Source organism: Pollicipes pollicipes, unplaced genomic scaffold (genome assembly GCF_011947565.3).
Source record: "Pollicipes pollicipes isolate AB1234 unplaced genomic scaffold, Ppol_2.1 Scaffold_2555;HRSCAF=2994_pilon_pilon_pilon, whole genome shotgun sequence".
Classification (NCBI taxonomy): domain Eukaryota; kingdom Metazoa; phylum Arthropoda; class Thecostraca; order Pollicipedomorpha; family Pollicipedidae; genus Pollicipes; species Pollicipes pollicipes.
Window position 1 is genome coordinate 15,644,691 of NW_023596136.1, and position 27,445 is coordinate 15,672,135.

At 52.8% G+C, this 27,445-nt stretch overlaps 1 protein-coding gene across 1 annotated transcript; it reads right to left on the minus strand.

Moving 5' to 3' along the window:
- Positions 1-26,624, minus strand: LOC119111193 (uncharacterized). The gene is made up of 8 exons (XM_037235017.1): positions 26,502-26,624; positions 9,017-9,205; positions 7,030-7,206; positions 5,721-5,843; positions 4,072-4,155; positions 3,283-3,414; positions 2,327-2,445; positions 1-1,470 (listed from the first exon to the last, which is right to left on the minus strand). The coding sequence occupies exons 2-8, from the start codon at positions 9,203-9,205 to the stop codon at positions 1,350-1,352; spliced, it is 945 nt and encodes a 314-aa protein (XP_037090912.1). The 5' UTR covers positions 26,502-26,624; the 3' UTR covers positions 1-1,349.
- Positions 26,625-27,445: the final 821 nt, after the last annotated feature.

Consider the following 27,445-nt stretch of genomic DNA (forward strand, 5'->3'; position numbering starts at 1 on the left):
AACCGTTGTACTATTTATTTAACAAAGCCTGCCGTGTACCAACATCACATGACGTGCCATCTCTATTGGTACATCTACTGGTGTTAACGCTTTCTCCCCTCCCACTGGACTAGCCGCCAGAAGGGTGCATATGCCTTTACACGTGTAACATTAATGATACTACTCTCCCCGCCAACAACACATGAGTAAACGATCAACACGCACCGCGCAGCATAAATAAACAACTAACAGACGATACGATGGATGAGTGCAACCCGGCTTGCGTCAAGCCGAACTTACGCAGCGTATGCAGACTCTAACAAGTTCGGTGTCGCAAGGTCCTCCGCGGATGCCGACAGGGGCCCGGAAGGGGCCTGACAGGTGACGGGACGGCCCGTCAGGGGCGACAGGGGCGCGCCCTCGCCGCTCCTGAGTGGTAACTGTACATCACCTATTGGCGAGACTGAGCCCGGCAGCAGCTAACAACAACAACGATTTCGGACGACACTCGACGGCGCTCGGCAGCGGTTCTCAACAACGCTCGGGAACATCATTCAACGACGCTCGGGAGCACCACTCAACAACGCTCGGGGGCATCATTCAATAAAGCTCGGGAGAATCTTTCAACGACATCCCGGAGCTTAGCGAACGACGCCCGGGGGTGTTATTGGACGCCGCTCGGGAGAGTCATTCAACGGTGCGCAGCTTGACCGCCATGGGATATCGGGCGCGGCCTATTTAAAACGAATACCAACAACGAAATAGGTCGCGCGCAATGTCCCAGGGCTTGGAATGCAATACGCAGGCGCAGCCAAAGAGAGGCGAGACGTGAGAGGCAGGAGTCTGCTAAAGTGGAGACGTGGGACTTGGTGAGCTCAGAAACGTGCGCATGAGCAGATACGTGGGGCCGGCCAACGAGTAGCATACAGTGGCGACGAACCAGGCAGCTGAGTGGTGAATGGTGTTACAAGCGTTGAACAATAACTACGAAGTGCAAAGGTAAAGTGAAGAATCTCGGCCAAATCTGTGTGCTATTCCTCGGTCAGGCACTTTCCAAGATTATATAAAATAAATAAAGCAGGGGACCACAGGGAATGCCACCGCCTTGTGTGATTATCAGTCTAAAGGTAGTTGAAACGAAAAACCTATTTAGAACAGTTTTTTGCTCGATTGCCTCAGTACCAAAAGAAAAAGCGACCAATCAGGAAAAGTTACTAACGGGCAGCCACAGACACCTGGGCGTATTGCACCGTTCCCGCATCCCCAGCATCGGAGCCGCGTCTACCAGCGGCTTTTTCCTCATCCCACCGTTGGAGCACACCGCAGATGTCGCCAGTGCATCGTTCAATGGGTATAGAGGACGCTACTGGCTAGATGAGGTTGCACTGGCTGTAGACGACGTCGCAGTCAGCCCCGGTGCGGCCTTGCCTGGCTGCTTCTCCGAACACCTCCATCGGTAGAGTGCGGGGTGTGATGTAAGAAGCGGCGTACCTGCCAAGTAATGCGTGCGTACGTCAGTCGACTTCCCGGGAGGGGCGGCACTGAAGGAGAGGAATTTGTTTACCGAACGTGGGCCCGGCGGCTGAAATGATTCAGGGAGAAAGTGGGTTTCATGCCGTTTATCATGAATCCTGTTCGGTGCACACGTCACGTGAACTTCATTCGATGAAAATGGCGTCACATGGTACGCGGACGCTCACACTGACTACCAACACGGTTGATAACGGGAAAATTCCCAAACGTTTACTCGCAAAAGTCGGCTGTTTATCAAGCCCATCATCATCGAGATGTGGCTCTTTGTCGCCCACCCAGGCCGATTGGGGGCACATCCCGGTGCGCAGAGTCCCTTGCAGAGCGGGGCGATCCGGTGAAAGCGGCCCAGTCTCGACTTGAGCGCGCCCTATCGAGCGCGCTCCCGCCGGCGGCAGCGCGGCGCGCGCCGCCCGCCACGCGACGTCCCGGACCCATGACGCTTTCACAGCGCTCCCGGGCACCGGCAAAAACTGACGCCAAACCAGCGGAGCATCGCGCGCTGTTGGTCAGGAGCAGGCTGCGCGTCACGGGAGGCTGACGCCAAGCGACGGCGCACGCCTCACGGGCCGCAGCGCCGCCCGTGCTGGCTCTCACCAGGAAGTGACGCGAGATTTGAATGGGGTGAAATATGAGCTGAAATATGGAACCTATTCATACTTGATGCCGCCTCGTGTTAGTCTTTGGAAAACCTCGAGCATTTGCTAGATGCCGCTTTCTGCATTCAGGTCAGTGAGGTGAGGATATTTTCATGCCTGTCGGATTCGGTCAGCACCAAACGTAAGATCCAAACTCAGATGAGTCAGTTAGCACTTACGATCCAATCCTGCAGAAAAGTTCGCCGTCTTTCGTCTTGGCCATGCAATCTCTGTTGGCGACGCACATGGACTTGAGGCCACAGACATCATCCCCGACCAGTGCATGCCGCGCCACACCCTGTGGGCAAAGACCCGGGTCAGTCGGTCACCGGGGCAGGGCGACGACCGGCTGAGCTGGCAGCGTGCCAAAGTGACACGTGGGCGGAGCAGGTGGCGCGAAGAGGAGAGGTCACGATGGGCTGAGAAGTGGGGACACTTGGACGCTTTGGCTTGGTGGTAGAATGGGAGAAGGGGGTGTGAAACTTGCTACGGGTCAGGTTTGTCTCAGACTGGAATAAGGTCGGACTCAAACTCAAGACTCGCACTGTGACTCACGTCCTTTTGGTGCTTGAATTCAAATTAGTTGGGATAGGGCTCACACTCGTCAATAACAAACAAGCAATTCCAAGCTCAGTTCCAACTCAGGCCTGAAACACCAGAACTCGAATTCGGACTCGGGGGTCTAGAAGCCTATGACCGGAATCGAAGTGATCACTCAACCTTGATGATCATTCGAGTTTCCATTCTGTCAATATTACGTTGGCCTACGTTACGCAAACCTGATAGGATGGAAACTCAAATGAAAAACTCAGCTCAGCGAGACCCGCTCAGCAAAATGCTCAGCAAACCTTCATACCCGCTCCAAGCGTCTGTACACCATTCAGTAAGTTTCATTACCAATTTGGCTGGTCGCCACAAACAGATTTGATTCTTTATACAGGTTTGCCTTTTTGTATCCCAAAAACTGAAATATTCAGTGCACAGATTTGTGAAGCAAGACATACTCTCTACAGCTTTGCACTCTGATTCAGGCTCAATCGCTGGGAACCCGGACTTATGAGTCGTGAAACCCACCGAATTCGCACCGCCGCTGATGCAGTGTTGAGGACGACGACTGCAGCACGGGCGGCCTTACCTCCAGCATGGTGATGGCCGTTATACCAGCGTCAGCAGTGTAGTCCGTCTGGCCCAGCGAGCGGGCGTGCAGCGAACGCTCGCTGAAGGACGTCTTCAGCGCCTCCACCAGGTTCATAACGACGCTGAACAGCTGCGGAAGAGTGAGGATGTTGACTTCAGATCAGAGGCGTGTAAGCACGTCTTACGCAGCAGACACGTGAGGCACAGGATCGTAGATAGGAACCTTGCAAGAGAGGCAGAAAGACACGTAAGCAGTCATTCAAGTTATTAGTTGGGTAATAACGCAATGTGGAGAACTGATACAGCTTAAAGTAGAGCGTCCAATCAAAGAACTGGTGGGGAGATTGCAGCAATCAGACGTCCAAAAACGGTCTCTCTGTATTCACTGAGTCAACGTGACGACAACGGAAGGCATGCTGAGGAGAGCTAATGGACGTGATGTGCAACCAAATACATAGGTCGTCAATTAAATATGTCAGGAGTGTGATGTAAAGACATATGTATACGCAATGTAAAGGCATGTGCGCATTTTACTTGCGGTGGAAATGCCGGAAGCACTATGCGCTTATGTTTACACATTGCACGATGTCGTAACAAACACCTATCCCTGTCCCCGGCCTAGTTTTCGGGTGACGACTGTACCGGCTACAATAATGAGGATGATTCATCTAGGTACGGAGACAAATCGCGACCGTGAATGACGGCGCTTCACGGACGAGTTTGACCTTCGCTGACAGGGAAAGATCGACTGTTTTTTTTTTTAGCAACTCGCAGGCACCAAACTTACCTCAGTGGCCTGTTTGGCCATGACCTGGACGGAGGCAGGGTCGTCCTGACCCATAGCCAGGCCCAGCACTGTCGCGAGGACACCCTGTAGAGGTCAGATCCAGGTCACCGGCATGGTAATCAACACAAGGCAGGTCACAATGCGGGTCAATTCAAGTCATCAAAATGGGTCAGGCTGCAATCAACAACATATGTCGGGTATCAACAGCAATGACCAGCCCAGGCGCCGTCTCGGTCACTCACGCAGGTATGTCACAGTCGACCGACTGGCACTCGGAGGTGTTCACAACGCCACAGAGCACACAGAGGTGAAGTAAATGAGTATCCAGCGTACCGACAACGCTGCAGCGCGATGCCGTTATGCAACGGGTTAATCCCCTGAATCCTGAAAGGCAGCAGTGATCTTGCCATTTACCTGCTCTACACGATACGAAGGGCACCCAGTGCAGGAGGTTTGAGGAAAATAGCGGACGGCTTGAGATCGGCGTCGTGTTTGCTGGCTCCCAACGACCCGCTGATTGCCACGAAGTTGGCAAACAGTCGCAACGGGCTCAGTTCACGAACGTACCGACGATATGTCACTGACATGACCAACATGTCTCTGTCACATGCCACTGACAAGATCAACGTCAAACACAGATGTTGTCGATTGAAGTGTCTGTGCTGAGTGAGCGGGTAACATTTTTGGGAGATCCCGTGGGCATCTGCATACTATTTTACGAAATCCGCAAGCGCCATATGCCAAACGTCATTTGCTTGTTGAGGAAACTTTGCAGCGATGCCTGGTCACTATCGAAACGGAGAGACGTTGTCCGAAGTCGGGGAGTACCGGTCTTGCTGCGGAGTTCTGCACGCTGAGGTAGCGTGAGGGAACCCAATGCGTGGGAAGCAGCATACATCTGCGTATGTAACGGTACGGCGGTGTGCCCGGGGGCACAGGGGTGTTGAGGGACGGGTGAGTGGGGGGGGGGGGGGCTACGCCCCATACATTCTTAAAACTTATCGTCGGCCCCATGGGCGTTGACGGCGAGAAATAACTCGCTATAGGCCGTTCAACATGAAGGAAGCTCCGCCACTTTGCACTTCACGCGAGGCAGCTGGGGGATCTTTGCTTTATACGGCTGCTATCTCTGCCAGCTGCCAAGCCGTATTATGGTCTTGCTCTCGGAGGTTATTTGGAGCCAAATCTCATCTATCCATAGTGTTCTAATGAACTAAGTGTTTTTGTTAGAATAAGGAGCGATTAGCTCTGGTAAATAATAATAAAAATTCAGAACCCTCACACCCATTACTTGACATTACAAGTTTGCTTACGACTCCTTGACGTATTTTCTCGACTCTCATAGACTTTTAGATCGACAAACACGCCACAAGAAAAAGCGCAGCTGCTTCTTGTAGCAGCCGGTAGCGTTTTGAACTATGTTCCGGTGCCATGAATACTCGTTAATGTGCGAGATCCATCGAGCTATGCCGTGCGTAAGTGTAAGCCCTATCCTCGAAGCCCGGCCATGTCGCGACAGCGTGTCGTGTCGTGCCTTCACGATCGTCGTCTCCATGCTGCTTTGCCGGTCATGATTTCACGAATTAACGTGCAGCAATTGCCCACTTTTGTCCTATGCTGTAACTAGTTTTTGATGTCCAGAGACTCACCTGCACGGCATTCTGCGTGGGATTGTCATTCTTTTCGATCTGAGGGTCGGAGCCGCCGCCCAGTACGTTCAGCAGCACCTGCATACCGATGCTGATCACCTTTGCCCAGGAGAAACCTTCCGCCTGCAAGGAACAATAGAGAGGTTGCACAGGTTTGCAATGTGGGACATGTTCACTGAATGTGCCAGATCGAGGTGGATCGCATCAGTTAAGTTCCGTCGAACCGTCTTAAGTTCCGTCGAATAAAGTTTGCAGACAACCCAAATGCTCACCGCTCCCTCGCTGCGTTAACCGCCGCATCACACGGATGATAACTCTTTCAGACAGGAAACCGCGAAAGAGTAACGGTATTGACCTTTACTTCAGGCTTTCCGGTAAAACGTATCACACTCCCGCACTTAAAAGCGTATTAAGAATACTCCAACGCTAGAAAATCCTCTGCGTCATATTTACCGCATTGGATCTGAGCTTCCCTCTAGCGTGAGTCAGCATAATCTTCCCGATGTGCTGCATCACAACCGCCATAAGCCAATAACCTACCATAAGACGTCAAGTGGAAAGATCATCTACCACGGAAAACTAAAATAGCTGTTGATCCCATGCTGCATTCAGAAGATCATTGATCGAGCTCCACCACAACTCGTCTGTCGGACCAGCGTGGGCGTCCTTGCGCAACACGGAAGGATAAGCTGTGCAGACTCGTTGAGGGCGGCACAGTACGAGTTTGTAAGCTCTTCAGCTATCCGGGAGGGCTAAATATATCAGACGGAGGGTCCTGTTCCTTTCATGCCATTAAGGCCCAGCGGTGAGTCTCCTGGGGTGCGAGCTCCGCCTCTCAACTTCCGGGCATCGAAATCCTGGCTCTCCGCAGCAGGTGGTTTTAGCACCTTCCGCGTCACTGCCACCGAGGAGGCACCACAACATAGCTGGACTCAGGAGACAGATAAAGGCTAGATCTAAGGTCGAATCTAGCAGCATTCTCACGATTTGTGCGGGTGGCATCGGTTTCTGAGCATTTATCAGATCTCATACGGTCGCCTTTTTGCCGCGATTCCACTTATCGGAAACGGTTACATCAGCCGGATAACGTTTTTTACGCCCTGAGCATGCCCACCTGTTGGTAATCGTCTACAGGAAGCATTCAAAAAATGAAAACAAAATACCCGGAACCAGGATACTTCGTGAGGCTTGGTGCGCTTTGAAACAGGAACTGAAGCCCACACACCTGCCGATCCCTCCCTGCCTCCAGCCTGCCCCTGCCCTCGGAGCGGGTCCACAGCGTCCACACGCGCTCGCCGCGTCCACTCACCCCGCTGTCCACCTTCTCGATCTGCGTGCCGCTAGTGAAGGCCTGAGCGGCGCCCATGATGAACTGCAGCGCCATGTTGAGCGTCTTGCCCCAGTTGATGGAGGAGCTGCTCTCCGGGGGCCCCAGCGGCGGGCCACCGCCGGACGGCCCCAGCACTGGACCGTAGCCCAGGTCCTCCTGAAACAGCACCGCCCCGGTCAGGCCCGGTGTGGCCCGGGTGACGGGCGGAAGGGCAGCTCCGGGGCCAGGTCAGGCATTAACCCCCCACCTGCTGCAATCTGGCTCCTCCCACGCTCAGGGGCCCAGTTCGCCCAAGTGTCTCTGAATGGCAGGCCGCAGCTATGACCTGTGTAGTAGACGTCATTACCTTGACCCACAGACAGTTAGGTCCGTGTTTACATGGGAACAGCACCCGGAATCGTAGGTTCAGCATGGGCGCAGTTCATGTTAAGCCCACGTCTGCAGCCTCGCGTGTTCCGAGGCACTTCTAGGTCCCAGCCGCTCGCGAAGTAAGGACCATTTGCAAGGCAAAAAATTATGTAATTATACCCAAGTGAACATGATATACTGCACTTGGCGCAAGGTCAGTAGAACAGACAAGACTAGGCCTGACATTGCATTTCTTTTAAAAAAAAAACTTTTTACATTGCTTTGAGCCGGCCAATGACGTCCGGTAACTTGCGCCTGGCAACAGGCGACAGAAGGAATGTCTTGTACCTCCCAGAGCGCCTTCACGAAAGCATCATTTTCGAGTTCTGCAAATCAACACGGACAGAGGTTGCCGGCGGTTGCATGCACGGGGTCGCCGAGCCAGTCACAGCCTGGATCACTATCCCGCTCGCCATGGGTAATCTCCCGGAGGACCTCATTTTTAGCGACCTCGGGAGGTGGGGGCGCTGGGCGCCTTGAGGGGTGGTGTCACTGGCTTAGTGCCGACCATGTGCTCGGCAGTCTCCGAGAGCGTGCGCGGTTTCGCGCGTCGAGCACACACAAGGCAATGCGGTTTCGCGGTTTCGGGTTCCGCTTGAATGGCTTTAACGCGATACTTTATCTTCAGTGGCGACGAAGGTATGCATCCGCCGATTGTCCGCCGATTACCCTGCTGTGTGACCTACGACCGGGATGTCTCACCTTATACAATGCATTCGCCACTTCTAGCTCTCGTACGCGAATGTCTACCGCGAATTCAGTGATGCTTGTTCTAGATAACTACGCCATCACAATTACAGTTTAGATCATTGCTGTAAAAGCACATCTAATCCCACTCCAGCAGTTGGGGCAGGTTGCAGGGCGGCAAGGCGCCGTATCACAAACGGTCCGGGTCAATCGCGCTTGAAAAGTTTAACTTCCATCACAGCGAGTTTGGCCCTAGGCAAACTCACCCCACAGATATCCCGCAGATTCCTACTGACTTGGCTCCCGCATCTCCTCATGCTGTTAGCTGGATCCTGCCCAGGTCCCGAGACTAAGGGACGGCCCAGTCTCGGGACGGCCCAGTGACGCGTTGGTGTAAGGGACGGATCCTTCCCCCCTGGCAGAGGTGCAAACGACTGATGGGGGCTGTGTCGGCTTCAAGAACTCACCGCCATAAATGCCAGACACACATTAACGACATGTGGCTGTAATCCCGGCTCTCAAGTGCCTGCACCACCTGTCGTCAGAACTGCTGGTGCAATCGTCTCAGTGTTTTGTGCAGGAGACGATGGCCAATTAAGGGGCAATATATGATCCCGAAACGAGCGATCAGGAAACGTGATGCAGAACATCTAATCGCGCTTCAGGGAACTCATGGCTGCTTATATCAAGAGCGCTGACCTCAACCTCCGATACGTCACTTGATGGTGTTAAGGGGCAGTGCTGCTGTTTCATGACATTGACGCAAACATGTCTACTCGCACATGCCGAGAATCGCTGCCAACCATGCGACATAAGCTGTCTCACAGACAAAGCCCCTTCCATTTCTCCTGTATGCTCGGTGATGCCTTACCTTTTCGATGATCTGCACGTCGGGGGGATAGTAACCCTGCTTCTTGATGTTGTTGGGCTTGCTGATGAACTTGCGGTGCAGCCGGGCGGCGTAGTGGTCCTGCGCCGACTGGGCGTAGACGGGCATGACCATGGTCGTGCTGATGAGGCTCAGCAGGGCCAGGCCCAGCACCTGTTCACGTCGCATCATCTGTAAGAAAAGGTGGCCGGCGTTACACCTGCGGGTGTTCTGCTACACCTGCGGGTGTTCTGCTACACCTGCCGGTGTTCTGCTACACCTGCGGGCGCTCCGCTGCACCTCTGGGTGTTCTGCTACACCTCGGGGCGATACAGACGGGGAAGGCTTCAAGCTCGTCCTTGCAGGGCCCCGGTCTCGGGTTAGAGACTTGTCTGGTGACAGAGCTGATCATGGCAACTGGTGTAAAACCACGTGAGGCTAGAAATCACAGCACACTTGTTTTAGGTACCAGATTTCCGGTTCAAGAAAGCCATTTCGAGCAAGCACCAGCGGAAAATACACAAATATCTCATTGGAAATGCGTGCCACACATGTGAGGCGTAGCAAGACAAAGGTTCTGCTGCTTAAGCCATTAAAAAAGGCAACACCTTTAATTGTCTTATTCCTGCTTCATCTAGCTATTAAAACCTGGCCAAATGGGCAAATCTGAAACGTTATGCCACGAATGCATCTCATGCGGTCGATAAAACCAGCGCATGCTCTCTTGATGACGTGTGAATGGGCAGACAGCAAACCCAAGAATAAAACCCGGCAACGCGGGCACCTGCGCTGACTCAGGTGGAGATCCCTACCACTGAGTTTTGACGAACGGTTGGAAATAACAGGATCTAGTGGCGTCCGCCAATCAGACTGATCTCCCTCTGTGGCCGGACCAGCACCTGTCCGCTTTTTGCCTCTTTAACTACCAGAAAGCGAGCTGCTGCCAGTTTTAACTGCTGGTTAGCCGGTGTTCACTTGCTGCCTGGACTGGTTTTTTGTTTACGTACTTGGCATTGAAAGCGTCGACAGGAAAATCATTGTCGCTAGGAGCGCGTCAGCAAAACACGACCTTTTCGTGCCTGGCCTTTTTAAGTTGCCGAACGCATTAGCAATACAGACGGAGACATGTGTACTGTATGTACGTGATCAGTATTGCAGCGCCAAATTGCTATTTTAAAAAGGGTTGTCACGACATCTTCTTACAAAGAGCTCAAGCGCAAACTTAACTGCACGCGATGAAACATCTCTGCCTTGCGTGGTAACACCGCCGCATGCTATTTGCCAGCAGAGCACATGCTGCAGTGCGACGAGGTACAACGAAACAATCATCGGCAATATGGATTTAAAGTGGACTCGAACATGAATTTTGCACCCAAGGGAGTCTCAAGCCCCATCGCCACCCCCTCCCACAAACACATACTTGACGTTGAAGTTTGGCATGGCCCTATGGTGACGTAGACGTAAACAAACATTGGTCTGGATATGGCGGCGCGATACATGTTTCTGACGCATGTATGGCCCAGGTAGCACCTAAAAAAACCTGCATAGCTAAAGGAACAAGAAAACGTGGCGTGCTGGCTCTCCTTTTAAACGCCAAGCGTATCGGGGATGACTATCAGTTTATATCAGCACTCACATATCCTACAACATAGGGTAAAACAATTAAACGTACACGTAAAAGAGCAAAGCACGTCTTTAAGATAAGCCGTGCTGCCAGGGGACTTCTGGCAAGCATCGAGGTCATGACTGCATCGTAACCAGCAGAGCCGATCGGGAACAGGTGCTTCCATCAGGCACCAATTGTCTGTGCTCATCATACCATGTGCAGCTTCCTGGTTCTTATGATTCGTTACACCATCATTTTTGAAGGTTTCTGTCTGCGCTGATGGTACCGGAGCCTGTGTGGTCCAGTGATTCAAGCCCCTGGCATTTAGAAGGAAGCATTATTTTTGCATAGACAAACCTGTTCGCGCCACTGGTGACACCAGCCTACAGGTAGCAAGGTCATTCAACGAAGTTGAACAGCGAACTCAAGGGTCGCCGATGAAAAGGTCTAGATAAACACCAGGGAACTATATCACCCACAGACGCGGCATGGGATTGTGGGGATTCCTGAACCAATATGTTGTCCTAATTGAGATGACCTATATAGATTCAGCGGTAAGTGAATAACGCAGAATTCAAACCTTTTATCAGTCGTGTCGCACATTTCATAGGAAAAAAAACCACTGAATCCACATTTCTCGATATAAATTTTGCCACAAAAGCAGTTTCGAAGCAGTGTGCTAAGGTAATGTGAGCAATGGGAAAAACAAACACTGACTCCTACGTATTCGTTTGCGATAATGTTCGTTTGCCTGCATTTATTTCCGAAGGATGTTTCTCAAATGTGATGTCTCAGTATTCGTTTATTCCTTCTTCATTGATACGAATATTAGTATTTTTCACTTCTTTCCAACAGTCAGTTAACTATGTACACGCGTGATGAACCCGGGCAAGTTCCTATGCACGCGACAGGGGATCTCTATCGTTTAAGTCAACGTAACACATGATATGAACAACAAATGACTTGAACCGTACCCCACACGTGCCGGTTTCAGTTGTTTCCTCGCATCGCGAAGCTCACTAACCACTTCTGCGAAACCGCCTAACCCCAGTCGCGCAGGCAGCGCCAACTGACCTGGATCTGGCCTCCCAGGGTCGCGCGTTGCAGTACAGCACCGACGCCGACCACTCCACCGGCGACGGCGCTCGGCCACGCTGACCTGCCCCGGGGTCGGCGACCTCTGGCCGGCGCGCCGCCGGTGGCAGGCTTCCGGGACGCGAGCCGGCACAAAAAGCGGTCCCAAGACGCCACCGAACGTGCCGGCCGACAGCCAAAGCGGCGACCAGATGGCCGGCGGCCGGCGCCCGGTCCCGTTCGGCGCCCGAGACGGCGTGCTGAGAACGGTCAGCGGCGACCGGCGTCTCCGCCATCCCAGCCACCACTGGGAGAGCCGGCTGTAGCGACGCCGCGGACGTCAGCTGACTCACTCCACGCCGTCAGCGGCGCGCCTTTGTCCGCCGGTGCGCAAAAAGAACGACGGGAAGCCCGCCGCCGGCCGCCGGCGGAAGCGGAAGGCCGGACGCCGCGTGGCGGAGCGGCCGTCGCGTCACGGCCGGAGGAGTCACGCGGGAGCCGCCGGAGAGTCTCAGACTCGGCATACTATGGCTCTGTCTGTGCGGAGGAGACTGTGGGACCACACCGTCGTGGTCGGCACGGCCAACGAAGAATGGCGGCCAAAGCTGGGGCGAATCGCGTCCGACGAGTTACATTCTCACCGCGACGGCGCTGTCGCTGCGGGCGTTTGTTGACCCGCGGATGGTCTCTGACCGGAGTTGGCCGGCTCTTGCGAGCGCGGCGTCCGGTTCAGTTGACCCACATCGGAACCGAGTCCCGCCGGCCCCGGCCCCGACTGCAAGGCAGCCCGCCGTAACGGTGTGTGGCCGACTTGCCGCGACCGTGGCCGACCGGCGCTGTGGCCGACCGGCTGACCGTTTCGCAAGGAAGCGTGTTGAGCCCGTTTGTGAGAGTCTGCTCGTCAGATGTCCTCGCGGACACTGGAGTTACTTTGTAAGAGCTAGCTCGACTGAAGAGCACTACTGCTAGACTGAAGTACACCACACCCGTTTTATGAATGCTCGATTCGAAGACTGTCGCTCAGCGGCGGCGTCCGCTAAAGCTTGAAGGCACAACAACCCATTATTTCCGCGACCGCTATGGTTGTTTTACCGTCGGTGTGTTCGGAGAAGCTTGACACCGCGGGCGTGATGAGAGAGGAACGGCGTTCCCCACATTAGCACAGCTCACTTACAGGGTCAAGACGTGGTGGTCCTGGTCTAAGAGGATCCACAGGCCACGATATTTTTGTTATTCATTCTCACGGTACGCCAGTGGCGGAACGTATTCGACACTGACACATGAAGGGTATTGAGTCGAGTTTAATCGGCCTGGTATGCCGCTTGGCATTTCCAGAATTTTGACGGCCTCGCAAAGCTCGTGATATCCTGGACGATGAGCTTCGCGTTGTGATTCCTGGTGCGTTGCTTGCGGGCTCGTTGTCACCAGTTGACGTGGGCCGTGGTACCTAGCACCAGGTCACGTGGCGGAAGGACGCTGAATGACCTATGCTCACCGACCCTCAACCGGCGGAGCAGCGACCCCACACCCACGCCTCTTGAAGAGCCTTTCCAGGGGGAGGTAAATTGATAGTGTTGGATTGTGCTCTGAATTTTTGGATTGGAAAGCAAAACTTTCTAGACGTAGGTTCACAAATAGTGAAAAATTCAGGCTCGAAAACATTCCAAAACCTATCGAATTTCATTTAATATTTCGAACATTGTACACAAGTTGCAACCGTTAACCAGGATCACAGAGCGATCCTCAACTTAATGGCGAGTGACCAAGACATGCAAACTCAGTTTTGAAATTGACAGAAAAGAGGAATACAGTACATTTTTCCGGATAGGGAAAATCCAGCCCAAGGTTTCTTTATCACCATGGATCGGGTTTTCAAAAAATTCAACGGTAGGTTTTCGATCATTTCAACAGCTGGCGATATCAGAATCTTTGTTTTTCTCCAATCATATGTATGTAGATATGAAAGGTGCTGATGATTTTTGTGTGTATGCCGATGTTTGTTTATTAACATCGCCTATATGCTCAGATTTCAAAGGACAAAACTTTCTTCAGGTTACCGATAATACACCCGCCAAGTTTTTCTTATGAACACGCTGCTAGTCCGCTTAACAAATTGCAGCACAGTAGGATAAAACAAGTTGGCAACATCAAGCAACGACGTGACCCAGGCTTTCCGTTGACGCCGAATGCTCCTTTACCCGATACTGGTATCACACAATGTGCTCATTAAATATGCTGATTTGGGAGAATGCTTTGGCAGGAAGAGCATTAGCATCGCATCGGGCCAAAATAACCCCATAAAACGCCAAAGATAAAACACGACCTAAAAACATGCAGTGATTCCTTTCTTTATAGGACAGAGCTTTCATAGCTGATTGATTCTCATAAATGCTTTACAGATATAATGTAATTGCGCACCTCGACTACCCTAAAATGCGGCACGTCACCTGGCATTCAAAAATGTCCATAAATTGGCAGCACTCATCAGCTCGGCTAAACCGGACCGTGGGATTGTTTGGCAAGCGCTGGCAAAACTTTCTGACCTCACGCTAGCCGCGCCGTGGCGCTGGCCTGGCCTTAGCAACATGACGAAATCCCTCGGTGGCGGCGTGCACATCTGGTATGCCTCGGCATCACGAAACGGAAGCACGCAACCCTGCTTCACAACAGACAACTGTTGTATTGCAGGTCCTGCTGACTCACAACTCCGCTGCCAGGCAGCCGGTCAGCCGACCCTCGCGGATCAAGTGTGTGGACAGTCCTCCCAGTAGTCCGGATCCCGCTACTGCAGCTGCTGCATCCTCCCAGCTGCTGCAGTCCATCAATAGGCTGAGCGACGTGCCAAAGGTACCCTGACCTGGAGCAGTAATAAAGGTAGGGCCCTGGGTATTGGTAAATTTGATATCTGATCTGTAGCGAGCTATGGAGGAGGAAAGAATATGCGAATGGCATTGCCTTGAACCCCTCTTCACTTTGCGCGCCAGCCCCGGACATCCTGCCGCGCCCGCCGCGAACATAACTGTTCATGACGGGCCACCAGGTGCCAACACCATCCAGCTGGAGCTTTCCATCCTGCCAGCAGGCCGTCCTCCAGCTTCTTTTTTATCGATCTGTCCATCGGTCTCTTCTCCAGGAAGTCCATCATGTCTGTCAGCCGCCCTCCCACTCAGACAATCCTGTCAGCCCTGCTCCCTTTCCATCAGCCCCCATTCCACCCGTCAGACCGTGCTCCACAGCACCCTCATCTTCGTCATCCCTTCCTCCGTCACCCCTCCCCCGCCTGCCCACCTCCCAGCTGACCGGAGCTGCCGCCCCGGGCGACAGATGCGCGTCTCGGATAGTGCAGCGTGTGGAGACTGCCGTGTTACACAGTGGCCTAACCACAGCCAGTCAGCCAGCCGACCGGACCGTGAGAACCGGCGCCGGCGTTGTCAGACGCGCCTCCACAGGGGGCCGGAAGAGGAGGACCTCAATGGCGACCCGGTACGCCTGGGGGGACGAGTGCGTGCCGGACTGCTGGGTGCAGGGACAAGTGACTGTGCACAGATATGTCACCACGAGGTGTACTGGGATAGGCGCCTGGCTGGCGCCGCCTCTGTTAAGGCTGTCCCATTCAGCTCAGGGGCTGTCAGTGGACTGCAAAAAACGCTGACCTGCTCCAAATGGCAGCTTCAGGGTGTGCAACGCCTACGAACGAGCACGAAATAGCTACAGAACCAGCCAGAAAAAACGGTTAATCTGGAGTCAAGGACACCAATCACGCCGGCGAACTTCGATCCAGGTGCAAAAATGCTGCGATAACGGTTAAGTATGATCACTGATAGCCCCGAAGCAAGGACAGTCATTTCCTCGTCGCCAGAGTTGTGAAACTCTGCACATGATGGGCCTGCAGCTCGCGCGATGTGGTGACCGTTAGCATGTGCAGGCGGCACCGGTGTGCCTTCCTTCCTGCTCGACCGCAAGCCCTTAATAAGCAAACATCGCGGATTTCTCAGGATTCCACTGCCAAAACCACATCCGTCCGACCAAGCCAAGCATGCACAGCAGAAGAACCGGGGTGAACCGTTCCTACCCACTCACCGTAAGAGTCACACCCCAGCTTCGACCCCGTCACATTGCGTGCCGCGGGCGCAGCAGCAGCGCACCCTAGCCCACGTGGTGGTCCCCGCCCCTGCTCACCGTTGGCGTTGCTCCAGTCAGTCACCCCGCGAGGAGCCGGCGATGGGGTCCGTCCGGGGCGGTGTCGGCACGAGCACTGGCCGGCGGCGCGCGACGCCGGCCGCCGGCGAGAGGCGGCCGCCGAGCCGTCGCACTCACAGCGCGCTCGGCTTTCACCCACACGCTTCGGAAAACGGAGCCAAAAGTGAAAAGGGCTCGACGCGATTTGGCAAGGGCTTGGGATCGGCGCAACCTGGCAAAGTTAAGTCCGCGGCGCTGCTCTACCCCATGGGGTCGTCTCCGAAAATGACATGGTGTTTTTTTTCCGCGAATAGGGTTTGCAAGTGGCTGTTGCGACTTGTTTTCATAGAGCAAACCGGAGAGCAGTGACGCAGTTCCGTGGGCGTGGAGGGGGGGGGGGGGCAGATGTGATTTTTATCTCCTTAATTCCATGTGGTGCCGTGGATGCGGATGCGTCTCCCCACCCGCATCCGCGGTTCCTTCCAGGGAGCGTTTTGAGCCTCTCGAGCGTAATCCCCACCATAGTGAACGACGCAAGGGACACCTTATCACACACAGGTGGTATAAGTCAGCACATGCGGTGGTGAGAGCAGGCTCATTCGCGATTTCACACGGAAAAGCTGTCTCTAGTTGTGCATGGCTCTGGTCTCAACATACCACAATAAAGCACGCGCTTTTTATCGGCTGTGCACGGATGCCCCGCACGCCCTCACGTCTTGAGGTTTGCTGGTCGGAGATCGGTCACTATCCGGAGAATTCCTATGTTTCGAATCGACGGAAGCCGCCAGCCATCGGTAATCTACCGGACGGCTTACGGCGATAGCGCCACCCGCAGACGGTGCGTGGGACTTGCCTGTCACCGCCGCTGATCACTGGTGGGTGATTTGCTGTCTGTGACGCCAGCCCCTGCCCGTCTCGCCACTCACCGGCGATTGGAGGCGCAGGGGACAAGTGCGCCACGCGCCGCTGCCCGTCGCAAAGCCGCCCGCCTTCCAGCGCCACGCGTCACGGGCTTCGCGCACGGGCTGAGAGCGAAAGCTGGCGGCGACGTAGTCATCGCCAGTCGCCGGCCGGCGAAATGCCTGGCCTGCCCCGACCGTCGCACCAGGCGTCGGCGGAGGAGGACTTCCGAGTGCCGGCCGCGCTGAGCTCCGACCGCAAGGGTGGAAATTACCGGTGTTGTCCGTGGCTGGCGCATGTTTCTGCAGAATCAGGAGGAACTCGCCTGTGACGAGGAGGCATTTTGCGGCGCCCTCTAACGGAACGCGCGGGAGGGGCGCGGACACCACCCGTGTTTCGAAAGCTTTCCCGGGCCGGTCTTGTCACGCCGTGCGGGCTTTCCGCTCTGAATGGTCCAACTCGCCGGCACTCTCGGTTCTCCGTGCAATTGTGCCGGTGACAAAGACGTGACGTAACAGCGTGACCTGACCCGACGAGACGCGGCCGGACGGATATCACATTTGCCAACACCAGCTAGGCGTCCGCGAGGTTAACACAGTGCTTCTGCGTGAAGGTCGACGTGCGATTTATCTGATCTTGAGCAACTTAATGAGGAGGTTTGTCGAGGCCGTTGCCAGTCATTGGGCTTTCCATGAGGGTCCAGGGGGTTTCAGATGGCGTGGATGGTACGTACACTGGCAAACGTACGTACGTACGTACAGTTACCTACGGTTAAGCTACGACTTTAGCTGACTCACGTGTTGTTGGCATTAAAAGGCTATGAGAACAATGGCACTGCTGTCTAGAGAGCATGCTACTACCGTTCAAATTCATCTTGAATGTTAACAAAAGCATCAGCTTCACACCGCACGATGCCTAAAAAAACAAACACTGCGTCCATTTCACAGTAAGTAGTTGTAGCTGCCTCAACCAGCCTAACCAAAATCAAGAAGCATGTATGATTTATGGTGACATGGGGGAGCATCCCAATCCCCATGTTCCTATCGTCTCGACAGAGAGGTGATCCTCCACGCTCCGGCGGTCCGTTCGGGACCATCTGGTCTGTGGGGGTCTGTTCGGGACCATCTGGTCTGCGGGAGCGCCGCGCAGTCCCGGAGCGGCCCGCCATGGATCACTAACCGCAGGCCGGGCTCAGAGCGACCGACAGCCCGTTAAGAGCGACCGACAGCCCGGCTAGAGCGATCGATTGCCCGCCTGAAGCAACCGACAGTCTGCCCAGAGCGACGAACAGCCCGCCCGGAGCGACCGATGGTCCACCCAGAGCGACTGCCAGCCCGCCTAGAGCGATTGACAGCCCGCCCAGAGCGACCGGCAGTCCACCCAGAGCGACCGACAGCCCCCCTAGAGCGATTGACAGCCCGCCTGGAGCGATTGACAGTCCGCCCAGAGCGACCGACATCCCGTCCGGAGCGGCCGACATCCCGTCCGGAGTGACGGACAGCACGTCCAGAGTGGCCGGCATCCTGTCCAGAGCGGCCGACATCCCGTCCAGAGCGGTAGACAGCGCGTCCAGAATGGGCGTTGCACGGGCGTGGATGCTCCTTGTTGGCGGCGGCTTGCTCCCATGGCTGAGCCGTCCGCAGCGGAGCTAACACCGGGAACTGGGTGGCTGCGGTCGACACGTCGTGCAAATCAGGAAATGCAGCATCACCACGTTCACAGGGTCTATTTGTGTGTCACGTGCCACCTTTCTGATGGCAAAACTTTTCCACTAGTTTGCTTGAGCGCGTATGCGCGCCTTAATGCCCGCGGACTAATACTGTATCACTCTTTATTTGTATATCGTTTGAGATTTGCACTCATCATAGTATGTAGGACTGGGTCGGATTGCGTTGTGTGTCGGCACAAACATATTTGCCCCAAAAGCAGCCTCGCGCTGCATGCCATCCATGGTGGTGCCCGGGGCGGTGCTGCCGGCACCTGCGGCCGAGATGTTCCCAATCGGTGCCGTTTCGCTGGCAGTTTCGGCGACGGTGGTGGGTTTTCACGGTGCCGTGGCGTGACGTCGGTGACACCCGTGACGAGAGGGAGGGGTGAGCCGGGCGAACGACTGACTCAGAGCCGCGGCTCTGCTGGGAAACTTCGGAGCCCGCTCCCCCACATCACCGCCTCTCTGGCGCGGCCGGCTTCCCACACGCCCGGACCGGGAAAGTCGGGCAGAAGCGCATTCTGAGGGATTAGACTTTCCGCTGGTAGGTGTAACAGTAGCGGCATGCGATGGAAAGATCCGTTGCACATTATCTCTAGCGTGGGATATGACAAATCTTCCACTACTCCACAGATATCATCAGCTTCGGTTGAACTTCTGAAGGCTACTAGCTGCACAGAATATATTTGATATTTTGATTTTTTCTCCGCATTAGTTTATGGAAAAAACTGATCCAAGTAGTCATGTTTTCTTCTGTGACGTCATGGTGTCCCATTTTACCGTTTGTGCCATGCTTTTGGTCTCCGGTCAACACGGAGGTCTACGTGGAATAGAACCGTTCGTTCACTCCTGAGTCCGGACTTCCGCGAGTTGTACGAGCACTGCCATCGACCTCCATCTCGGGAGGGATAAGTAACACCAGCGCGCTGGATAAGTAACACCAGCGCGCTGGATAAGTAACACCAGCGCGCTGGATAAGTAACACCAGCGCGCTGGATAAGTAACACCAGCGCGCTGGATAAGTAACACCAGCGCGCTGGATAAGTAACACCAGCGCGCTGGATAAGTAACACCAGCGCGCTGGATAAGTAACACCAGCGCGCTGGATAAGTAACACCAGCGCGCTGGATAAGTAACACCAGCGCGCTGGATAAGTAACACCAGCGCGCTGGATAAGTAACACCAGCGCGCTGGATAAGTAACACCAGCGCGCTGGATAAGTAACACCAGCGCGCTGGATAAGTAACACCAGCGCGCTGGATAAGTAACACCAGCGCGCTGGATAAGTAACACCAGCGCGCTGGATAAGTAACACCAGCGCGCTGGATAAGTAACACCAGCGCGCTGGATAAGTAACACCAGCGCGCTGGATAAGTAACACCAGCGCGCTGGATAAGTAACACCAGCGCGCTGGATAAGTAACACCAGCGCGCTGGATAAGTAACACCAGCGCGCTGGATAAGTAACACCAGCGCGCTGGATAAGTAACACCAGCGCGCTGGATAAGTAACACCAGCGCGCTGGATAAGTAACACCAGCGCGCTGGATAAGTAACACCAGCGCGCTGGATAAGTAACACCAGCGCGCTGGATAAGTAACACCAGCGCGCTGGATAAGTAACACCAGCGCGCTGGATAAGTAACACCAGCGCGCTGGATAAGTAACACCAGCGCGCTGGATAAGTAACACCAGCGCGCTGGATAAGTAACACCAGCGCGCTGGATAAGTAACACCAGCGCGCTGGATAAGTAACACCAGCGCGCTGGATAAGTAACACCAGCGCGCTGGATAAGTAACACCAGCGCGCTGGATAAGTAACACCAGCGCGCTGGATAAGTAACACCAGCGCGCTGGATAAGTAACACCAGCGCGCTGGATAAGTAACACCAGCGCGCTGGATAAGTAACACCAGCGCGCTGGATAAGTAACACCAGCGCGCTGGATAAGTAACACCAGCGCGCTGGATAAGTAACACCAGCGCGCTGGATAAGTAACACCAGCGCGCTGGATAAGTAACACCAGCGCGCTGGATAAGTAACACCAGCGCGCTGGATAAGTAACACCAGCGCGCTGGATAAGTAACACCAGCGCGCTGGATAAGTAACACCAGCGCGCTGGATAAGTAACACCAGCGCGCTGGATAAGTAACACCAGCGCGCTGGATAAGTAACACCAGCGCGCTGGATAAGTAACACCTGCGCGCTGGGGCTGCCGTCACGCCGAGACGCCAGGGTCAGGGGTGACGTCATCACACGCCGAGACGCCAGGGTCAGGGGTGACGTCATCACACGCCGAGACGCCAGGGTCAGGGGTGACGTCATTATACGGTGCGTCACATCATCAGAAGCGAGTGGCGAGGACTGACGCTCTCCCATCAGGAGAGAGTGAGAATGCGTTTGAAACACGAGCATTGGAAGCGCGTGTGCCGGACCGTAGTAAGGCGTTACAAGCGAGCGCCAGGGACGCACGCCATTGAGTGAGGGATGCAGCTGCTGAACTGTGACACCACACCATCAGAAGGTGGTGGGGATGGCGCCCCATCATGCATAACGTCACGAGTGGTCGCCGCCATGGAGCCCGCGTGCGGGGCACGAGGCTCGCGCCGTGTGACGCTGGGGCGCCGGTAACGGGAGCGGAGGGCCGCGGCGCGGCCACCGGTGGGCTCGCACCCCGCCGAGTGTGACGGTCGGCCCACTTCGATGCCGCGACGCCCTCCGCGAGGCGAGTGTGAACATCCAGCCGCTTCCGACCGCTACCGTTAGGTTGTTAGCTGACCGGGGACCGGTTGAGAGTGGCGAGACTCGGCTCCGAACGGCTCCGAACGGCTCCGACGGGGTTGGGTGTGTAAGGCCTGGACAAGGCTAAACATGAATGGTTTTCCATGCTTAAAGCGGCCTTTGTTAACTTGCTTTCCACTGTATGAGCTTTGCTTGTCTGTGTTTCTTTGCATGTTCCACCCGGCCAAAATCGGTTTGGATAGACCTGGTTGTCTTATTAGATGCATATTGATGCTCTGTAGGTCATCTATTAATAGCCACACATCAACGTCCGTCACTTTGGATGTGTGCCTCTTGATTTGGCTTGTTTTGTGCTTGGTAGTCTGGTGAAGGCGACGTTTCGGTCTCGGTTTATTTAAGGACTAGTTTTTGCTTTTAGCATTTTTGGGTGCAATGAATTTGAAACCATGTTCAGAGATACTCATGTTGCAAAAACTGGATTGTGTGATTAATGTCTTATCAGAAGATCTAAAGAAGCCTGACCTGATTTTAGCCTGACGTGAGACATACATTTTCCCGTTCATGACTCTTGATGTAAGATTTTGCTGAGATCGAAGGCATAAACCATTCGTTTTTGCTTGGTAAACTTCAGTCAGCTGGCTGAAGCATGCAGGCTTTATTTGACTGTTATTGCTCATAATGCCTTCCACAGTTATTCACATTAACGTTTTTGAGGTTATTTATAGAGCCAGTAACGACACCGGCACCACCAAAGATCGGCGTTTGCGCAAACCATTCGGAGTAATTGTTCAAGGAGCTTCGTTCAAGGGCGCCTCGTTTCGGTAGGAAACTTGTTCTAATCTTTAACGCAAAGCGAGCAATATAATGAAACGTCTTCCTTCTGAGTTTTCGGTCTCATTTCACGAACATTAATAATTTCCATGATTACAACAGCGTTTCAGTCACATGGTAAAAACATGACCACTCCGACTTCATTATTGCGTCGCAGTTGTATCGAAGACCAAAAGTAAGTGACAAACAACCACTCTGCACACCAACGTGGGCAAGAAATACCAGATGGGACTTATGTGAAACCCAGTTACTTATACTTTTAGGCCCGGTAGCTATTTAAGGGCCATGTTTTCGCTATAATGTTTGCACCTGTATCCGTCTTCATTCCACGCATTGCATCGAACCTGGTCGGGCTGGAGTAACTTGCCCCCTGCTCTGGTCGTAAAATCTGATTTAGCCTTGACGTTGGAGCAATCCAAAAGCCGGAGACCGTCCTACATGTGGCAGGACCAGACACAGACGCCTGTGCGTGCACTAACTAGCCTGGCTTATCTGTCCCCTAATCACCTAGCGTAACCTTATGTCCGACCCGAAGCGTTGATGACGGACACCGCATCTGGACTAACGGGCGAGGCACGCCCCATCCCTCATCCGTCACACGTAATGGACGCGGCACCAGATGGATTGCTGCGGGGCGACGCACTGCGCTTGCGCCCCCCCCCCCCCCCCTTGATGGGGCTGACCGCTGATCAAGTGACTGTGACGTGGCAAATGCGGCGCAGACGGACGCGACGGTCGGTTTGAGCTGACAGACGAAGTTGCTCGGTCCCATGGTATGGAATGTTGTCTTACTTCCGTGTTTCCCGTGGGATCCACATTGATGGTCATTCAAGGAATGTTAAGGTGGCTTGTGCAGCTTGTTTTTTGTTATTGCTTTTCCCGAAATTTGTTTCGAGGAACAGTCTTGTCAAGCTGGGTAGCTGAATGCTTAAAAATACAATATTGAATTGGATGCATTAGCTCATCAAAGCAAGCCTAAATTGACAAGGCATAGCGCAGCATTTCTAAAATGCCTTACACACGAACAGCTCATCAGTGAACTATACGATAGCTGGTTAAATCTGACTGCTATCAAAAGTCACGTCAGGTGGCATCGTACCGTCAAGCTCAGTTTACTTTTGCTTAAAAGTGTCAATATAAGCTAAAATCTGTAATAAACTTAACGTGTTTTTCAGATTGTCTTTAAAAAATCTAGGCCACCTTTGCTTCAACAATATATTCTATGGTGAAAAAGACCATATCAAACTTGATCTGTCTCCACCTTCACCGCTCCCCATGTTTTACCTTGTTATGCACCAAACTGATCTTATCATCTGACGCAGCAAAAATATTGTTGTTTATCAGTTTCGGAGAGGTGTAGCCATTATTACAGGTGCTACGATGTTCCGAAGTCGATGAATTGCTACGGGCACTGCGAGGCTACGGCGTTAGATGATTTTGAGAATTCATGAAAAATTGTGCGACTTGTGACGTCATCAGACACGGCAGGTATGCATCCTTCATGTTGCATAAAAAACAATGATCGGGACACTGCGATTCAACGTTGCAATTCTAAGACCAAGGTGGTGCGGAAAAAGTAAGCCCTTGGACGGTAAAAGCTGACGTAATACGCAATGTAGCACACCCAGTGCTATGCTGACCTTATAGAGACCTATCTGGATGATTACCGATAGTTTTCAATATACCTTGATTTCAAGAATTGCCATACGTGGGATTCGCCTTTAAAGGGAGTACATTTCCATTCTTTCACCTTAAATGATTGTTGCATCAACCGCGTACGATTTCAAAATTAATGCCTTTTCTGGAAATATTTCTGAACAGTGTAGGAATAGGAATTTTGATGTGCAGTACATGACCCTGCGGGAGGAATCTCATCTTGCCTCATGCTCATCACTATCAAAGTAATAAACCAATTTGTCTTGCTTTTTATTGCGTGTATGTTCTTTTAACGCATGCAGCACACCAATGTGTCAAAACGTCCTTGTAAGAAACGCTACGAAATATTGAAATACTATGCTAAAACAAGAAATATATGCAACCATGAAGCCATTACCGCGAATTCAACGAAACGTTATATTATGGCTTTTATTTCTCTCCTGGGGCGTTTAACACTGACTTTTTTCGAGGCGTGCTTTGGCTTTTGGAATTGGAGTATCGCATGATCCGTGACGCACTGGTTCAAAGTTGAACCCACCAACTTCCCGAAAACAGGCCTTCGCCCGCTTGACCAATCACAAAATCTTTTATTCGCACCAATAGAGGTGCGCACGGTGGTTGTCATGACAACGGCGGTCGCGACTGCAAGGAAGAAGCATAGTGTTGTTTAAAGTGTTGGCAGCGCAATTTGGACTAACAAATAGTTAAAGGTGGCATCCCTTTTATGACCTAACGGTGCTGCAGTGGCACTACCCAATGCTGTTATCAGACGGAACTAGCCCTGAGGTTTCATCGGAGTATGTTTTTTAAATATGCCCCCAAGGTGGGACGCTCTCTTCAACATTGTTGTCGATAAAGATACCATGAAAGTAAAGTTACAATTAGGCATAAATAATGTTCAAACTAATCTTTCCACAATTAGTTGCCCTATTAACTAAGAGGTATTGCATTCATACATGATCTTATTGGTTTTTGATGTGGCATTGTTCTGATTGACATGAAGCCCGAGCTCGAGCTTATTTGTCGAGCTCTCGCCCTGACTCACCCTCAACTAGTGATAAAAGGTTACGTTGTCAAGTCAATAAGCGACCCAATTGTGTCAGCTTTAAGCTAAATTTTTCCCGAAAATCAAAATTTTTAGCTGTACCAGCCCCCATATACCAAATTATGTAATGTCAACCCTTGTTAACACGAGGCACACCCAGGTAAGACTTGCTATTTTACATTTTTCAATACGTATATATATATATATATATATATATATATATATATATTCATATGTGTGTGTGTTTTGAAATATACATGTATGTGAAATGTAAATATAAATATATATACCTTGAAATATATAAAATACTAGTTATTGCCAGGGTGCGTCTCGTATGAACATGGTTTGGCGTGACATAACATGATTTTGTATATGGGGGCTGGTACAGCTGAAAATGTTAATTTCCGGAAAAAATCTAACTTAAAGCCGATACAATGGGGCCGCTTATTAACTTGGCAATATGACATATATCACTACTTGGTGGTGAATCAGGGTGAGAGCTCGACAAATAATTGTAGGTTGCATGTCAATCAGAACAATGTCACGTCAAAAGCCAATTGGATCATGTATCAATGCAATACATGTCATGCAATACATGTTTTCCCGAAAATCAAAAGTTTCAACTGTACCAGCCCCATATACAAATATATATATATATATATATATATATATATATATATATATATATATATATATATATATATACACGAATGTGCTTTTAAAAGTGCGGTTTCTTTGGCACCAGCACCGGCACGAAAATCGGAGGATCTTTTCCTAGGCGCCTGGGAACAGCGCACTAGCAAGCGAGTCTCTTATGCCCTCCACATGCTGCGAGGCTCCGGCGCTCAACGACGGATCACAATGCTTCGCACTTCGTGCACCTCGCCCTTTGCAAGAAATAGGCTAACGCCATAAAAAAATAAAATTGTGAGCGTAGCATTCTAACCCACCTGCCAAGCACGTACACAACGCTTCACGCTTCACGCTATCCCAGTGTTTATCCGGGCCGTGCATACACCCAGCTGAGCTGGGCAGCGCCGTTCCCCTGCAGAGGTGCGCCGCCGTTCCCCTGCAGAGGTGCGCCGTTCAGCACCTGTCAGCTCGGCAGGTGCTGGGAGACCCCCCCCCTGCCACTGGCCACCGCTGGCCTGGCTGGCATCAGGGCTGTTGACCTCCGATCAGCTGACGCCAGAGCCGAGAACCGGAAACAGACCTGGCACTGCACGCCACGCAGGCGCCCGAAACTCGCCGGCTCACTCGTGGGCTTTAAGCTGACAATCCGTGTCGACCGCTCATTTGACTACGTCATACGGTGCCGGAATACGCAGATTGCTGTATCAGGTCGATAAGCGTCTTTATCGTCTGCTTTTTGATCGCGATTACATGCCATCCCCGTTTTCTCTGTAAGCCACCTTTAATACCATAGCGTAACCGTAAATGTCTGGCAGGCAAAAATTCCACTTGTCTAGGTATGATTATGCTTCTGACAAGATATTGCACTTTACAAAAGAGGGCTTACTTCATTGCAGGACATTTCCCAATTACAAAAACGCGTAATGTCGTCTTGCATTGTAAGCACGAATGCCACGGGTCAACGGAAACGCCTTTCACTCAAACCACTACGTCATCCCGCTTTAGCCACGATCATTTGACCCTAACAAACCAGGAAGAATCACTGCCACGCCTCCCTCCTCCCCACACCTTACCATCATCGCTCCCCTCCCTTTTCCGACCCCCAGCCGTCGGCCTACCTTGTGTCCAGCAGCGCTGTTGCGCTGTTCGGTCGCTGCAGTCTCCGGTGTTAGCGGGCGGCCGGTGCGGCGTCGGCGTCGCTGGCGGGTAGCGGGCGTTGCGGAGCACTGTCCGCCGGCGAATGCGGCCGGCGCGCGGTCGGCGGCCGCGGCCCGGTGGCGGTCTTTGAACCCTGGCCGGCGCGCTGACCGAATTTCTCTAAGCGGAGGCGCCCGGTTCTGAGGGGGCGCTCGCGAGGGAGCAGGGGTAGGCAGGAGACGCCCACGTGCAAGGATGAGTCGGGTCAAGCACGGACGTCTGATCTTTTTTGCTGTAAGCTGTTGGGATAGATCCTGACTTGGCGATGCATTCCATAGCTGGCCGGTACTGGAAGCATAATGGGTCTTTTTCTTCCAGAGACTTCACATTTCACACTCTTTCTCCGCACTTTTACACCCCACATCTATTGTTTCCTGAGCTCTCTTGACTTCCATGCCGTTACATGCAGGGTGTTTTCTACCACTTTCCTGGCCATCCAGGCATTCAGCAGCCTTTGGGACATGAATTTTTTGGCACTTGTTTACGCATAGCTGAACGATGGAACATCGATCAGTTTTGAATAATGGGCGGAAAATTAGCTAGTGCTGCACCCAAGAGATTTGTGGCCCGATTGTAGAGGGAAAATATGAGCCGAAAAAACAATATCCTAGCTTACACAATTGGAAACACCAAATTAATGGTTTTGCTTGGCACTGATGGTGCAAATGTGTTTTGGAGCGATCAAAGATGTAGCAAAGACGCAGGGGGGGGGGGGGGGGCAAAGGAGTGGTCGTCCCCGCACCCTTGAGGAGTTGGAAGTCAGCTACGCCGTCCAAAGAATGGCACAGCGCACCTCCAGACTCTCAAAGCACGCCCGGCTGCATGTTTTATGAATATCTTTTTGATAAACCGGAGCGCAGCATTA

Bases quoted from the DNA above. Each gene is read 5' to 3' on its own strand.
- LOC119111193 (XM_037235017.1), bottom strand. From the start codon at position 9,205: ATGATGCGACGTGAACAGGTGCTGGGCCTGGCCCTGCTGAGCCTCATC. The intron at 7,207-9,016 runs GTAAGGCATCAC...GTGCTGTTTCAG, and splicing joins ACGTGCAGATCATCGAAAAG to GAGGACCTGGGCTACGGTCC. The intron at 3,415-4,071 runs GTAAGTTTGGTG...ACTCTTCCGCAG, and splicing joins TGGCCAAACAGGCCACTGAG to CTGTTCAGCGTCGTTATGAA.